Here is a 17,204-nt window from a genome sequence, read left to right on the forward strand (position 1 = left end):
CATTTCTTTGGTTTCACATAGACAACTTATGGGCATATTTCTAGCATCATAAGGCATTTCCCAAGTCATGTGTGGCTTCAGATAATATTGAAAATACACAAGCCATTGTTTGTTGCCTCTCTACTTGATGTATAGTGGTCAGAAAGTATACCAAAAGAGCCAACCAATGTCTACAGTGGGGCATTCTCAACCTCCTTTGAACATTAGTTCTGAGCTATGAAGCTAGCAATAAGCCATATCAATCAACCAATAAATCATAAGTATTTATTTGTAGTTATTATTGTCCCTTTCTTTTGTTAAATAATTTTTCAGTCATGTTTCTATGGGTTTTCTTGGCAAAGATATTAGACTAGTTTGCCACTTCCTTCTCCAAATCATTTTGCAAATAAGGAAATTGAGGCAAACAGTGTTAAGTGGAATTCCAAGCAGACTGACCTCTGATTCCCTTTTCAGTTATTCTTCTCAAGATAAATAATATCAGCGAATTTCCTTGATCTCTGGTAATGTACTTTGTCTACTGGAGCTTCTCCTGGCACTTGGCAGTAACCTTTCCAAGGGAAGAGCTTGTTGATCTTTGTGCTCTGGGACTAATAGACAAGAATCCCAGAGGAATCCCTCAGTTCCAAGCAGAATTTTCCCTCCTTCTCAGGTATTTGCTGGGTACTCCTGGGGCATATAATGAGAGATCCAGGGATGCTTTCTTCATCAGGAAGACAGGGAGAGAAGTAAGGTCGCATAGGCCTTTGAAATGCCTTGTTTAGGAAGCTATAGAGAAGAGATCTATCTATGGCATTGTAAAATGCTACATGTCCCCTTTCGTAATCCAGAAAGATGCCCACTTTGTGGATAGGTGGGCTTGAACGACAGCCTTTCTCTGAATTCCAAAGAAAGAAATTATTTTGATATTTGCAGCCGGCTAGGATCCTGATATCCTGGGGGAATGGGGAGTGCTTCCGATTTCTGATGATTGACTCTTCACAGATGCCCACTTCCCACTCTGTCTTTTCTCCTATATCCACTTCCCAGTAGTGCCGGCCCGAGGTAAAGGTCTGGGCTCCCAGGACGGTCAGAGAATAGACAAATCTTTCTTTGTTGTTGGGCAGGTCCTGGGGGATGCTTGTGTACTTGACACTCCTCAAGTCTTCAGACAGGATGAGATGAGTGTGGGCTGTCAGAGGATCCAGAGTTATATCCCTATAGAAGGTCATGAGCATTTCTCTCAGGCCAGTGATGGGAAAGGTGGTCCAGGCCTCGGAGACAACCTTTGGTTCTTGAACTAGTAGCTTCTCACTCTTTTCCAAAATGCCTTTCATATCCTGGAGTATTTCTGAGGGTGTTCCCTTCAAATGCTTCTCCACTTCCAAAAGCATTTGTTGCAGATTTTGGATTTCTTGTGATAATTTGACTTTGCTCCTCTCAAATTTCATCAGGTTGTCTCTGAATTGTTGGTTCAGCTCTTGTAACTGTAGAATTTTTTCATCCTGTAAGAACTTATGCATTGTCTCATATTCATACATAAGTAAGCGTTTGAAATTAAGGCCATGCTTCCTACTTTTTGCCCATGTCCTTAGGACAGAGAGCTGTTTCTTCTGAAGGTGTTCTTGTTTCTTTTTTAAGATATTCAGTGTCTCCAAGAGCTTCTCCTTGCCCTTGGCAACCACCTTTTCCAAGGGAAGAACTTGGTGATTCTTGTGTTCTGGAGCTAAGGAACAGGAATCACAGAGGATTTTGTGGTCTTCCTCACAGAAGAGCTTCTCCTTTTCTCCATGTTTCTCACAAATGCTCCGGCCCACAAGGGTCTGCAGTAGATGAGGTCTGAGCATTTTGGTAATGATGGACAGCTGCTGCAGACACCTGTTGCTCACCAGGTCACTGCCATAATTGATATCTGCTCTGCACTCTGGGCAGGCTAATGTTTCCTGAGCTCTCACTGTGCAGTAGCTAAGACAGGCTTTGCAAAAGCTATGGCCGCATTTGGCAGTCACTGGATCTGTGAAGAAGCCCAAGCAGATGGAGCAAGTAAGGCTTGCTTGGAGATCTTCAATTAAGCTTTTGACATCCATGTCTCTGGGCTTTCGATTTCTCCCTTCTCAGATGCTCCTCTCAGGAGAGACAATGCTTGCTCTTTCCCTAGAGCTCTGGCAGGAAAAGATGCCAGGGTTGAGGTGTTGGAGGCTTTTATATGTCTTCCTTTGACTTGCCCCTGCCTTTGCTCCACCCACAATAGGTGAGAACTCCTGAGCTTGGAGAGTCTTTACATGTTTTGTTCTAGGGCTGAGTTCACACTTTGGTCCTTCTTGCATAGTAAGGAACTACCAAAAAAAAAAAGGTGTCAAGTGACTTGGTCAGGGTTACACAACTAGGGTCAGGAGCCAGGTTTGAACTCACAAGGAGGAGTTTTCCTGATTACAATTCTGGCATTCTACCCACTGTACTACCTAACTGTCTCTCTTCTCCTCTTCTGTCCCTCAAAACATGAGTTGCAGAAAGACCATTCGAGAAGTTTTATTTTTGTATGTGAGGCAGGAGCAGGAATGTTTTAGCTCCTCATTAACTTTTCCCAAGCCTTTTCTGTTTAGTTGTTTCTCCATTCCAGGAAAATACATATTCCTACACTGTCTTCCCTTCTCCATCCCAGAATTACAACTAAAGATTTTTGTGTGGGGGATGGACTCTCCCAGCATTTAGCTAGATTGCAGCCAATGAAGAAGGGGAAAAGATCAACCTGGAATGGTGCTATCTCATCAATTCCACTGAGTTAACACCTTGTTTCAAGTTAACACCTTGTTCCAGAGTTCTTGCCCTCTACAAGTAAGGGTGAAAGTCATGAGAGAAATAATTATTAAACAACCAATTGTTAATTGGGAAGATTCAGAATTTTTTCCCTTACTTATTTGGATATTAGATCAAAGCTTAATTTTCTGAAGGGAAATTGGATGAGATGAAATCTTGGAATCATTATACCACTCAATTTAGAGAACCTTACAAAGAATGAATCTAAGGTGAATTCCAATCGATTGTGTTTTACTCAAGTTTGGGTGAGGGTAGATCCCTTGTCTAGAGTGGTTGAGACCAAAGGTATTCTGGAAGTGAGAATAATCAAAGTCACATCCCCCCAATCACTAATATTAATTTTTCTCATTAATTATTAACCAATCAGAGTTGATTGTCTCTCATTCTTCCAAAGGCATATAAGCTCTGAGTAGGTTCCATAAGGGATCTTTGGCATTGACGAATGTCATTCATCCCTTTTATTAATTATCTTCTAGTATTATTAATAAAATAATTAATTACTAAGATATTACAGGTTTCGGAGTTTTTATATGTCACAGTAAGAATGATAGTGAGAGTAAGGTTTAGAGATGGATATGAAGATGAGATTGGGAGGTGGACAATTGGTTCCAATATATCTCTATGGCTTCCAAATCTGTTTCCTAAAGTTTATAAATATCCAGCTTTCTAAAGCTTAACAAAGACAAGATTTAATGATTTATCCAAAAAATCAAGCAAGATTGAACAAGCAAGATTCTTGTTCCCTGATTCTTAACATTCAAAAATGTTCTCTTTCTTCCTACATCCCCTTTTAGCATTTACAAAGGCATCCCTTCCAGTAGGACAGAGGCCTTCTGAGTTTTACCTAAGTGATTAATTTACTTGAATGTTGTCACTACAGATCATCAAACAATATATTCTATAATATGAATTCTAATACAACATTTTAATCACATTAACTCTTCTGTAGGTTGATGGATTTCAATTCAATTACAGTTTGTATGAAGAGCCAAGTCTTCAAAGCAATAAATTCTATTCTTTTTTTTTTCTTCTACCAATGGTAAAAATGGATCAATGTAGTTCAGGCAAAGGGCAGCTAGGTGGCACAGTGGATGGAGTGCCAGGCCTGGAATCAAGAAAATTCATCTAAATCCTATTTACCTTAGTTTTCTCATCTATAAAATGAACTAGAGAAGGAAATTACAAACCACTCCACTATCTTTGTCAAGAAAATGGGATTAGGAAGAGTCAGACATGACAGATAGCAACTGAAAACTCGGGCAAATACAGATCCATATTTGTTGAAATTTATCACTCCTAGACTCTCTTCATAGGCCCTGCAGAGTAGCTGCATCTTGCCCATCCTCTGAACTGCATTAGGCTACCCACAGAGCTCCTGAGTCTTTCACTCCAAGAAAGAGAGAAGAGTGGGGGGTGAAGGGATGTGGAATGTTCTGCCCTGACAATTTTTTCCAACAGCAACATTTTTCAGTGTCTGACCTCTCCCACAAATGTGGCTACAGTTTGTGTGTGGCCATTTTAAATGATGGCGAGAAAAAGGCTGCCAAAGATCTCATTTATTCTGCAGTTCATTCACAGTTTGAAGGCCATGTCATCTTGCCATGGTTACCAAGCTGGGGTCTCCTTTGTTTTATAACAGAATCTGAATCTCTTCCACTAGAGCATATACTGCAGCAAGCTGGTTTCCAATGCAGGGTTTTCTTATTATCTGATTTTGCTTGTAGAACCCAGTCCACCATGGTACCAATCCTTGTTATAATCAAAGGGAATTCTCTGTTTATTGCATTGTTGATCTTTCAGCTATAGATAAAGAAAATCCTATATAAATTATCACCTTCTATTTGTCAGATATCATCATCTCTGACTCATTCTCCATTTAGAACAAAAATTCTTACTTTTTTGTGTCATGGATTCCTTTGGCATCCTAACAAAACCTATAGAGTCCATCTCAGAAAAATGTCTTCAAATGCATAAAATAAAATATATAGAATCACAAATGAAACAATTATATTGATATGCAGTTATCAATCTTTTAAAAAATTAAACAAGTCCATGGAAACCAGATCAAGAACCTCTGATCCCAATTCTAAAGGACTCATGATAAAAAATGCTATTCACCTCCAGAAAGAAAACAGATAAACTCCGAATGCAAATTAAAGTTTTTTTTTTCATTTTTATTTTTTTTTCTTGCAGCATGGCTAATATGGAAATATGTTTTGCATGACTTCACCTGAAAAAAAAAAAAAGAACATCTTGTCTTAGACAAGAAATTGAGGCATAATTTGTTTTTTCAAGATAATAAAAGTCTAAGAGGCAATCAATATATTCTGCTTCTCCAAAATGATTAGGCTGATTAATCCCTCTCCTTTTATAAATCTGTTTAGAAGGAAGACAGGCATTGTGTTTCTCTTAGCCTGGAATAACACGCTAATATGCATCAATGCTTCATTCTACTTTGGTTCAGTGATACCTGCAGGGGTACGTGTTCCATAACTTAAGTCTATTTCTGATGCAATTGATTTTCATTCTAATATTCTCTGCCATTTCTCTCCATTTTGAATCCTGGATTTCCTTACCTGAGTGTAAATCTTTAATATATATTCTTCTAATCCTTTACCTCCAATCTACTTCCCTTCCCTCCACACCAACCTCTCCAGTCTCTTCCAAATCTGGTATTTTCTTCCCTAGCCATCTTGCAGCCATGGGGCTCTTGCCATCATGTCTCAATGACACTGGGAGGTCAAATGTGCCTTCTTGCATTAGAAGCTCGAGTTCACAGTTCTTGTCACCCTTGATTATACCTTAATTGATAGTGCATGTACCTCCTCCACAGGGCCTTTCTTGATTATACCCAAATTGATGTTTCCTAGCCCTTGTGATTATTTTCTGTTGCTATGCATATATTCTATATTAACTAATCTGTGTATATATTATATTCTCTAGAAGAAAGAAATCCTCCTTGAAAGCAAGGACAATTTCATTTTTTTCTGAGGCCTAAGGGCACAGTGCTTAATTTTTGTATTTAATTTTGTATTTTTGTAAATTTTTTTTGTATTTTTGTTTTATTTTGTATTAAATCTAAAGGTGAGGCAGAGATATATGATGACATTATATTTATGGACAGAATTAATCCAATCTAATTATCCATCTCTTTTCTTATGTTTCTTTCTGGAGTGTTTTCTTTGACCTTCTACTTTTTGGTCTCTGCTTTAGGCTTTTGGAGATTTTAATTGGTGGGGAATTGGGGCAGTTTCTACTTCCCGTATTTTTAACCTTCACTTGAAAGTGCTTTGGCCTTCTGATTCATCATGGCCTTGTTTATGGGATTGTTCTTGGCACATAGCCTAGACCTGCATGGTTTTGGTAAGACTTTTATTTTATCCAGGAAAAAGGTCCTTTCAGGAATATGTCAGGAATACTACCAAGCAAGTGAAACCTTTAAAGATGTATTTCATCCAGTGATATATACATATTTCTTTGACCTTTTGGAGAAGAGGAGATTGGGTACAAAGCTCCCAGATAGGGGTTTTACTCTTGATTGCATCAGACACAATAAATTTTTATATTTTTAGGGCAAAAATATTCAAGGATTTATAAGAATCCTAAAAGGGATTTCTTGAAATAGGATAATTCATCTGTGGTTTGAGCTGTTTAGCCCCTACATACCCTGGGTCAATGCAACAGCCATAGCCATTAGCCATCCTAATAGAGTAGCCAAGGATTTTCTCCAAAACTGCATCATGAGTATTTAGCATTTAGTCAGGAAGAGATTCCAGGTTTTGAGCTGCCTGATCAACAATTGTCTAAATTTTAAATGTATTTAAGCTGGGGGATAACAGTAAAGCATAATGGGAAGAACAGTGCCCTCAGTCAAGAGACTGGGGTCCTTGTACCATCTCTATCACTAACTAGCTGCATATTCAATCAATTAATGAATTAGCAAATATTTATTAAATCCCTACTATCTATGTCTTGGGAACTCAAAGATAGAGTCCCTTACTCAGGAAGTTTGTGTTTTCTTGGAGTGATAACACATATATAAAGAAGTATATACAACATACACATAGAGTAAGTGGAAGGCTACTAAATTAGAGAAGAAAGTATCTTTCAGGAGGTGGTATTTAGTTGAATCTGGAAGGGAACCAGGAATTCTAAGAAGCTGAAGTAAGGAGAGAGAGCATTCCAGACCTTGGGAATGCCAGTGTGAACATATGGAGATCAGAGATGGTGAGTGGGAAGAACAATGAGCAGAACAATATAGTTGGACATAGACTGCATAAAGGGAAATAATGTGTGAGAAACCTTAAAATGTAAGTAATACCCCTTCCCAAAAGAGACTAGGTGACCACTGAAGTAGTCTTGTGTTGTTAGATATGTGGAGATGTGACTCCTAAAGGTCTTAGAGACTTATGGGAGAGAAAAGATGAGATAAAGAAAGCAAAGAAAATATAGAATTTCGATAGTGAACAAGAGTACCACTAGAACTCTAGTTGTATGAGAAGGCACCAGTTTACTAATATATCTCTTGATTTCCCATCAGCTGCTAAAAGGGAACTCCTGAGACAAGACATTAAACAAGAACTCCCTCCTTGGTCAAGAAGAGATTTCATCTTGTACCTGGGTCACATAGTTCCTTAGTTCTTGTGCTTTCTATCCAATGTCATTTGGCAATGTCAATGATAGTAATTAGTATCCCACTATCAATTTAATCAATTGATATCATTCTGACATTGATAGCTTGTTAATGTTTTAGCTTTTATAAAGGGCTATTTACTGAAAAATTATAATAAGGACAAAAATACAGAAATATCTCCCTGAACTAGGGCACACTCCTATCTGATGCCTTAGGACCTAAAGAAAATGAGCATACTGTTATAAGGCAGAACTTGAAACAAGGTGATAACTCAAGGGAGATGTTAGAATCTTAGTGTTAACTCAATGGAATTGATACAATGTTTATTGGTTCACACATTAGAGCAAATCCTTACAAAGTGATAAGTCAGTTGCCTAATTTAGCATGGTACTTAGCAAATTCTCTAACTCACTAATGTATTTAAGTACTCATTGGAGTTCACAAGTATGGGAGATTCACAAAGTTAACTTTGTAACTTTGTGAATTCACACCTCTCTTAATCCCTCCCTCAAAGGAGATGTCAACTTTTGGGGGAGCATATATAAGAAGCTGACAGAGGCTCAGTCAGTTAGTTCAGAACATTGCCAGGAGTCAGAGAGGAGCAGTCTGGGAGGAAGCCCACAAGCCCACTAGCCCACTCTCGGAGGTGGAGTCAGATTCATTCCATCTTCCACCTTTGAGCTGGCTAGAGGCCTGAAGAAAGCAGAGGCAGAAGCAAAGGACAAAGCTGCAAGAGCTCTTGGAGAAATAAATGTTTGAATTTTATCAGCTGGCTGTATTTGAAGTGATTATTATTCTGAACTGAAACTAAGGCTGCCTCCAGAAAACCTCCCCCAAGAAACCTGCTCACAGAGAACCATCATATATTATATATTAAAAAAAGAGTACACCACAGCATACCAAAAAAACAAAAAAAAAAAACCAGAAAGTCTCAAAGAGTTTACATTTTCTTGGGGTAACCAACACATATGTTATTATAAAAATGCAAGCTACATTTAAGGTAACCTTAGAGAGGAAAATAAGAGTAGCTGAATGAATTGAGGAAGGTCTCCTGCAGAAGGTAATAAAAAGTGTGGAAGCTGAGTGTGGAAGGAAGCCAGGAATTCTAGAAGCTGAGATGAAAAGAGAGCATTATGGGCCTCAGGGATAGTCAGTATGCTGGGACATAGAATACAAAGTGGGAAAAATGTAAGAGAAATCTTAAAAGATAAAAAAAAATTAAAAATCAAACAATGCATTTGTTTTAAAGAATTCAGCTCCACCAAGTTCACTTCTACAATATTCTTACAGCAAACAACTGAATAAGTCACTCTCCTGCTTCTAGAATCTGGAATTTCAACTATCTGATCCAATCAGTTGCCAAGCTGGGTTTCACAGGGAATTCCTTGAGGCTGTGCTTCCCACAGGGTTGTGATGCTGACAAATTAATCCACACCTTAGTTTATGAATGTCTGATGATTCTTCCAACCCTTTGGTGCTCACAGGGACATAGCTTAATCTATTCCCTTTCCAATACACATTCATCAATAAGCATGAAAGAATGAGACAAAAGAAAGTAAAAAATAGTCACATGAGCTTATAGCTTCATTTCAGCCCAAGAATACAGAATAGGCTGCTGGTACTATTTCTCCCTACCCAGGGGCTTAAAGAAATCCTTTTGTCATCACCAGAGAGAGATCAATTTGGCCAACTAATGTCTTTTGTATATGTAATCCATTTCAATTCAACAACCAATCAAAAATCTTTTCTTCATTCATCAGTGGATAGAAAACAGTCACAGAATATCTGTGTATTCCATGGAACAGAAAGTCTGGTCTTCTTCATGCAAGTAGGTTCACATAACTCAAGCCTCCTGTTCATTACGAACTCCTGTTCATACTCTCAGATCTCTGGACTTTCATTGGTCAGCCTCTATTGCAGATAAGAGAGATAAGCTTATAAAGGGCTTTAATTGCCAAACAGAAGAGTTTATATTTGACTCAGGTAAGGTAACTATTCGGGTGAATAAATTATTGGAATTTATTGATGTGGAAGGGTACATGATGTGGTCAGAGCTGTGGTGCAGGAAAATGATTTGACAGTTGTGTAAAACAATGGATTAAAGTGAGTAGAGACACAAAGTAGGGAAACCAAATAGGAAGCTATTATATTAGTCCTGGAAAGAGGTGTTTAAAGTTTATAATCAGAAGCTTAGGCATGCCAGTTTATTTTTCAAGGTCTTGATTTTCTAATCTGTAAAATAAGGTTGCATCTTAGACTATGAATCATGACTCTATAGGGGGTCATGTAACTGAATATGGTGGTCATGAAAGCATGGTTTATTATTAGTGATTGTTTGATTTGTTTGCTTATTTTATATAGCAGGGATCACAAATTTATTGGGTGAAAAGGGTCACAAGTGGAAAAAGTTCAAGAACTAGATGATCTTTAAGACCCCCTTTAATTTTAAATCTATCATACTTTCCCTATTCCTAACGCACCTTATCTTTTATCATTGGAGAGCTGTCTTTTATCTTCCCTTGTCACTGTCTTGTACATAGTAGACATGGAAGACTTTTAGAGCTCAATCTGTCTCAGCACCTTATTGAACATGGATTGACGAATTGTTTTACTCAGTGTATTTTCTGTGTGTCTCATGGGAATGTTGTTGCTGTTGTTTGTCTTTTGTTCTCCAAGAAGACCTCCATCAGGAAAGCAATGCCATGACACACAAGTGAATTGGATTGAAGTAAGGGGAGGCTGTGCAAAGTCACCAGCCTCATTTTTCCTCCACAGCCATCTGGACTCGTGGTAAGATATACATCAGGATGACTGGAGATGGCCCTAATTTGTATTTCTTGAGCAACAACAGGACAACCAAAGTGGCCTGAATTGATCTGAACAATCAGTCAATTCAATGAAACAGCTGGTTTCATTGATTTCCCCTACTCTGTTAGTTTTTTCACTAAATTGATGGCTATTCCATTGGATTAACTACATCAACTAGTTGGTTTGGCATCCTGTAGACATAACATAACGTCCTGGAGAATGAAGAAGGGTTTTTTTGTTTGCAGAAGAGGTGCTTTATTCATTCCTAAGATGGTGATTACTTCCTTCTAAATCCATATGTGATCCAAACATACAGATATTTGGAAAGGAATAGACAAAAAATAGCATTTTCAGGAACAAAAAAGAAATTGCAAATGAGTATCCATGACACTCATTTTCTTATACTCTATATCTTACAATTTGGATTCATTTTTATTTTCTCTTCACTATTTTCAGATACTAACTAGATGGCCCCTTTCTAAAGTGAAAGGCTGTGCCATCCTGTGAAGAAAAAAAGATGATTTTTTAGTATTTAATAAATCTATAAATTTCAATTAAGTCTAAGTCATCTACTAGCCACTGGAGTGGCAATGTGGTATCCTAAGATCTCTGGTTTCTTTTTCTGAAATAGCTTTTCACATTTCTCAGTCAGAAGCAAACTTATATTTATTGAGAATCACTGACAAAACAAATATCAAAAAAAAAGTGAGAAAGGGATGGGTTGAGAGAGGGGGGTGGTCCAGTAATGGCTGAAAGAATACATGGCATTTGAATGAATACCAGAATTCTTCAGTTTGTTCAAGCCTACCAGGCCTCTTATCTATAATCACAGGTGAAATTGAGATGTCTCTCATCTGACAAATAGATTATAAGAATATGATTGACTGATAGAAATCAGAAACCAACATCTCTTTCTTTCTCTAACTCTCAATTTTTCTCTCTCTCAATCTCTATGTCTATCTCTCTCTTACTCTTAATCCCATTGTTTCCCTCAAAATCTCTACCTCTTTCTTACTTTCTCTTTCTCTCCCAATTTCTATCTCTGTATCTCTCTATTCTCTCTCAGTTCTCTGACTCTATGTTCCTTCTTTCTTCCCCCCATCTCTGTCTCTCCATCTCTGTCTCTCTGTGTGTCTTTCATCTCTGTTTCCCTTTGTCTCTCTATTTGTGTCTGTCTTTCACTTTATCTGTCTCTCTGACTCTCTCTGTGTGTCTCTGTCTCTGTCTCTGTCTGTCTGTCTGTCTGTCTTTCTCTCTCTCTCTCTCTCTCAGTCCTTGCTGCTAATATTAGCACAACTGTCAAATTATTTTGTGATTATCTTAGGGTTACTATAATTATGAATGCAAATGGGATTTTTCCATACAATCAGTGATCTAAGGTCATATCAATTGTGTATCCATCCTTTTATTCAGGACTATATGTTTTCAGGAAAGCCATGGAATCATCAGCAGAGGCTCTACTTCTTCTAACCTCTCCAGACCTTAATAAACTTTCTTTATGAGGCACTCTAGTATGAAAACAAATAAGCAGTTGTCCTCAGTGACCCAATCTAAAGCAAAGTAGGCTGACTAAAATTCCTATTCATTCTTGTATCAACTCTGAGTATGTGCTAAAACACTCTTCAGCTTACAGGGATCTGCCAGAATTTACTCTCTGCTGGAAGAACCTTCCACTAAATGGGGTTACTTTGATATCATCAGCAAGGCATTGAATCAGAATTTTAGTGGAGGATAAATGTATGTATAAGACTTAAAGAATTGCAGTTAAAGGACAGGGATAGGATCTGTGCTTCCATTGGTACAGGGAACTCCAGGGTGAGAAAATATAGTGTGGAAACTTCTTTGTAGCTTATTGTCATAAAAAACTACCTGGGTCCCTGAAGGAATTAACTGACTTGATTAGAGTCATACAGCAGTGTACGTTTAAAAAAAAAAAAGACTTGAATATAGTTCTTCCTGACTTTGAAGCTAACTCTTTCTCTCCCTTAAGAAAAATTCACTGCCTCTACTTAAAAAGGTGCATATTCAACACTATATGATATGATTTTTCTACACAAGTTATGCTTTTTTTTCACTTGATTACTTCCTTTTCATAAGTATTTTTCAAGTCTTAAAAGTTTTTAGAATTAGGAATTGTTGCTACTATGCTGGTTATTTTTCTATGCTATCTTTCTTCATTATATACTAAAAAAAAAAAAAAAAAGGCAGGAGATGAACCTGGCTCTCTAAGAGTTCAGGATCTTCACATGGAAAACTTACTAATTGTCTCAGCCATTGGCTTTTGTTGAGAAAATGCCCCCCTTAAATTGGCAGAAATAAATCATTGAAAACAAAAGAATAGACAAAAACGACATTGTCAAAACAAACAACTTTGAAAGATATAAGAATTCTGATCAGTACCAAGACCAATCATGATTTCAAAAGAATGAAGATGAAGCATCTTACCTGTCTCATGATAGAAGTGATGAATTCAAGATGAAAAATGAGATCTACATTTTTGGACATGGATAATGTTAAAATTTGTTTGCCTGATTTTGCATATTATTACAAGTGGTTTTTTTGTTTTTCTTTTAATTGGATGAAAACAATTAAATTTAATTCTCATCAATTAAAAAGACAATAAAAAATTTTAAATAAAAAGAACAAAAACAAAGGTATAAATGAAGATTAAGAAAATGATAGAAACCATTTGGATATTAAGATACTGTTTCCAGTTGGCAGTTTGCTCCATTCTGTTCTCTGCCCAGATATTTGCTCTTAGCATGGTATAGTGGGTGACCTTGAACAACATGGCATCACAGACTGCCAACAATATGCTCTCTGAAGCCAGAATTTCCTCTGTAAGGTTTGTTTACTTCTCTGTCCCAAACCTCCCCTGAATAAGAAGCAGATGAATAGCAATCTTACCTTATTAAGAATATCTGACAAAAAATTAAATAAAAAGAATATCTAACATTAATTTGGGGAAAATCTCTTTGTAACCATGATAAAGTCAACCTAGTCCTAATCACTCAATCAAAATGTTTCAGTCAAAGTGAGACCTGTTAAAGACCTTAGTTTACAAGGTCAAAGTCTCCCACTGCATCCTGGACTACCTCCAGTCATCCTGATCTATATTTTGTCACTGGACCCAGATGACTCCAAGGGAGCAAGTGCGACTGGTGACCCTCACTTAAACCCAATGTACTTGAACATTATGGCATCATGTCCCTGATGTCATGGTCCTCTTCAAGAACTAAGGACAAACAACAACAAAACCAACTTATATTGTGGCCCTGAATTTCCATGCAAAGGTGTCCACTTTGTGATTTCAAAATGAATTGCATCTACTCCATAAGCTACATTTGCTTTTAGGCTATAAAAACTTTAAAGGAGCATCTAATCAAGGAATGTCATGAGTAGGATATCATGGCTATTATGAAAGTCTCTAAGTTACCGCCCTACCAGAGTAGCTGCTGACTCCTGACCTTCTCCATGCTTCATTCTTGGAGCCCCTGCCCTTTTCTGCTTCCCAAAATGTTATTTGGGATGACTGTATTTTATTTCAGAAATCCATGTGTTTTCTATTAAACAGGAAAAAATATATTAAACTTTTGTTCCCATGACTTCAAAACATTAGGTCATGGAATTATAAACTTCCATCATTCATAGTTTAACAAAAATATATAAATGAATTTAATGAGACTTATTCTCTTGGTTTATACTCCATTTTCCTATTTTCTGTATTCTGCATATTATATTACTGTTATTGTTATATAGGTGCAATTTGTCTACTGTCATTTTTGTTCTATTTTCGTCACTCTGAATCCCTTCATATGCTCATCACTCCACACCTTCATTATTGCAACAGCCTTCCAATTGATCTCTCTAAGTCAGTTTTCCTTATGCTAGTCCATCTCCAACTCTGCTACCAAAATGATTTTCCTAAAGCACAAAGTTAACCATGATACTCTTCTTTTTAATAAACTTCAATCGCTACTTATTACCTCCAAGATCATCTATAAAGTCCTCCATTTGACTTTTAAATCCTTTCATAACCTGGTCCTTCCTATTTCTCCAGTTTACTTATATTTATCTCATCTGTTTCAGTGTACTGGATGATCCAATGACATAGTGGTCTTTTTGCAAATATTTGCACACTTTTAATCTCCCAATTCTATGAATTTTTCACTGCTTGTACCCATGCCTGAAATGTTCTCCTCATGTCTGCCTCCTGGCTTCCCTAGCTTCCTTCAAGTTTCCTCTAATATTCTACCTTCTGCAAGAAGTCTTTCCTAGTACCCATCACTACCAGTATCTTCTCTCTGAGATTATCTCCAAGATTATATGTGTGTGTACATATATGCACATATATACACACATACATATCGATATCTTACTAGTATTTAGTTGTATGTATGTTTTTTCTTCTATTATTCTGTGAACTCCTTAAAGGGTAGGAACTGTTTTTTGCCTTTATTTGCATCCCTAGAACCTAGCACAGTGCTGGCACAATAGATATTTAGATGCTTAATATGTATTTATTGACTATTGTTGATTTGGTTGCTATGCTATGCTATATTATAAATATATAGATATGTTTCAATATCTTTTAAAATCTTGATTTAAGATTTTGTAATATAGTGATTCAAAAGTCTGATTCTAAACTTATTTTATTTTAAAATTTAGTTTTAATGGTATTCTGGTTATCATAGCTGAAAGAAAAAGCCCACAAAGATACAGAGATTCAAATGGAAGAAATGTATTATGGGCCAGAACTCTGACCTTGAAACAAAGGATTCTTACAAAGTGCTAAGTCAGTGGAATTGATAAGAGACAATAGTTATCTAATTTAGCACGGTTCAGTATGACTGATCTGATCCTACAAGGAGATATTATGAGCCAGAACTTGAAACAAGGTACTAAGTGGAATTGAGGAGACAATGGTTAAATCTAGAAGATAGTCTGAATACACTGGGGCAGGGGGAAGATAGGCTTTTTCTAGTGTTGCTGGTGGTCTGGGTCACAATCCACCCTAACTCCTTATAAAGAAAAGGAAAAAGCATGACTTAGCACTCTATAGCCACTGGAGGCCAGAAGTAAGAAGAGACAAAGCGAGAGTTTTACACGCTAATGACAAGAGCAGGACAAAGTAGTTGTTGTGCAGACCAGCAGCAAAGATTGTTTATCACAGAAAAGCTTGAATGTCCCCCCATCTTTCTACCCTCCAATTGGTTATCCTTTGAATCATGTTTTCTTACAAATTATTTTGGAGATACTCTGTTTCCCAAAGCTAAGATCCAGTAAGCAGTTTGTGTTCTGAGCTTGAATAACAATAATCCTTTGCACTCAGAATATCACCTTCTGGTGAAGTGTATTGCTAGGACCAGCACCATGTGTTCACTGAGAAATTTAGCTCTCCCTATTCCCAGGGTCATCTACCACATATTCATAATCCCTGTTCTTTGTCACTGATAGGTAATGCCCTCCTGGAGCCATAATAGAACTCTGATTCTTTGCCCCACAGGATGGCCATAACACTCAAGACTTCAGACAATATTATTCCCACAAAGGCCATAGGAACAAGAACTCAAGATCTAAAAATTATGTCAATAATTATGTCAATAATCTACCCCAATTGTGGTATATAAGACCTGCTTTTGGTCCAGCATGATAAGCCCTTCTTCTTAGGAAAGAGGGCTTCCACTGGAAAACATCATTTTCCTCACTCTAAAATTAATTAAACTTTTGTTTTATGTCCTGAATTTCCTGTATCTAGCCTACTTTGTGTAATTCTGGCGTCCACAGGTTAACAGCTGAGTCTAGTCCAGTTGACAAGGTGATGCCAGAGCCTATTAGGAGTATGCAGCCCACACTTTGGGGAGTTGTTTTCTTTTTCCATTTTGTCAAATCTATTTTGTAAGGAGTTATATGCTTTTTCCACTTCACTAAATCTATTTTGTAAGGAGTTTTCTTCAGATAATTTCTGTGTTTCCTTTTCTAAGCCCTCTTGCAAAGCTCTAATTTCCTTTCCCCATTTTTCTCTTAGCTCTCTTTTAAGATTCCTTTTAATTTCTTCCAAGAGAGTCCTCTGAGATGGGGATCAATTCATGTCACTCTTTGGGGCTTCATCAGGAAATGATCTGCTTTTAGTTTCCTCAGGATTTGTAATCTGTTTTTCTCCTTCTCCAGAAAAACTACCTATGGTCAGAGGGTTTTTTTGCATTTTTGTTCATTTTTTAAGATTGATCTGTGATTTTAGGGCAAAGGAGATATTGTCCAAGCTTCCTCTACAGGTAACAGACAGTCAGCCTATATTTTGGAGATCAGTGGTACATGAAACGGCCAGCCAGAAAACTCATTCTACCAAAGGTGATCTTCAACTAATCTTACCCCAGATACTTACTAGTTGTGAGATCTTAGGCAAGTCACTTAACCTCCATTCAGATCATTTTCCTCTACTGTAATCTGAGAGTAATAATAGCATCTACTTCCCAGGATTGCAGTTAATATTCTACCTAGGTTCAACTCAGTGGAACAAGATGCCCCTTCCAGGATAAGTTCATCACTTCTAAATCTACCTTCATGTGGTTAACTCAAGTTTTTATTGACATCTTCCTTTGTTTTCTTGATTCCAATGTCAGCTCTCACTCCATTGCACCACATGGCCTCTCTAGAATTAGTCATTGTTGAGTATTAGTAATATAAAATGTATGGCAATTCTTATTGACAACTTCTCATTAACCTCTCGGTTTCCAGAAGGAGTTTATGACTAAAAAAATTAAGTAACATGGTCTTCAACCATCAGCATCATTCATTAAATCAGTATTCCTTAAGACATGCTGTATTCAGAGCCCTTTACCTCCAAGTCAACTTTATAAGGATTAGGACATGCAAGGTCTAATACAGATTGCACATATCAAGAAAATGAAGCATATGTTTGTTCGGTTAAAGACTTTTAAAAAATATTCTATAAACTGTCACTGCCTCA

General features: G+C 37.2%; 1 protein-coding gene across 1 annotated transcript; it reads right to left on the reverse strand.

Moving 5' to 3' along the window:
• Nucleotides 1-587: 587 nt before the first annotated feature.
• Nucleotides 588-2,063, reverse strand: LOC127557385 (probable E3 ubiquitin-protein ligase TRIML1). Its single transcript, XM_051990719.1, has one exon. It carries the CDS (start codon nucleotides 2,061-2,063, stop codon nucleotides 588-590), a length of 1,476 nt encoding a protein of 491 aa, XP_051846679.1.
• Nucleotides 2,064-17,204: the final 15,141 nt, after the last annotated feature.

Source organism: Antechinus flavipes, chromosome 3, assembly GCF_016432865.1.
Source record: "Antechinus flavipes isolate AdamAnt ecotype Samford, QLD, Australia chromosome 3, AdamAnt_v2, whole genome shotgun sequence".
Lineage (NCBI taxonomy): Eukaryota > Metazoa > Chordata > Mammalia > Dasyuromorphia > Dasyuridae > Antechinus > Antechinus flavipes.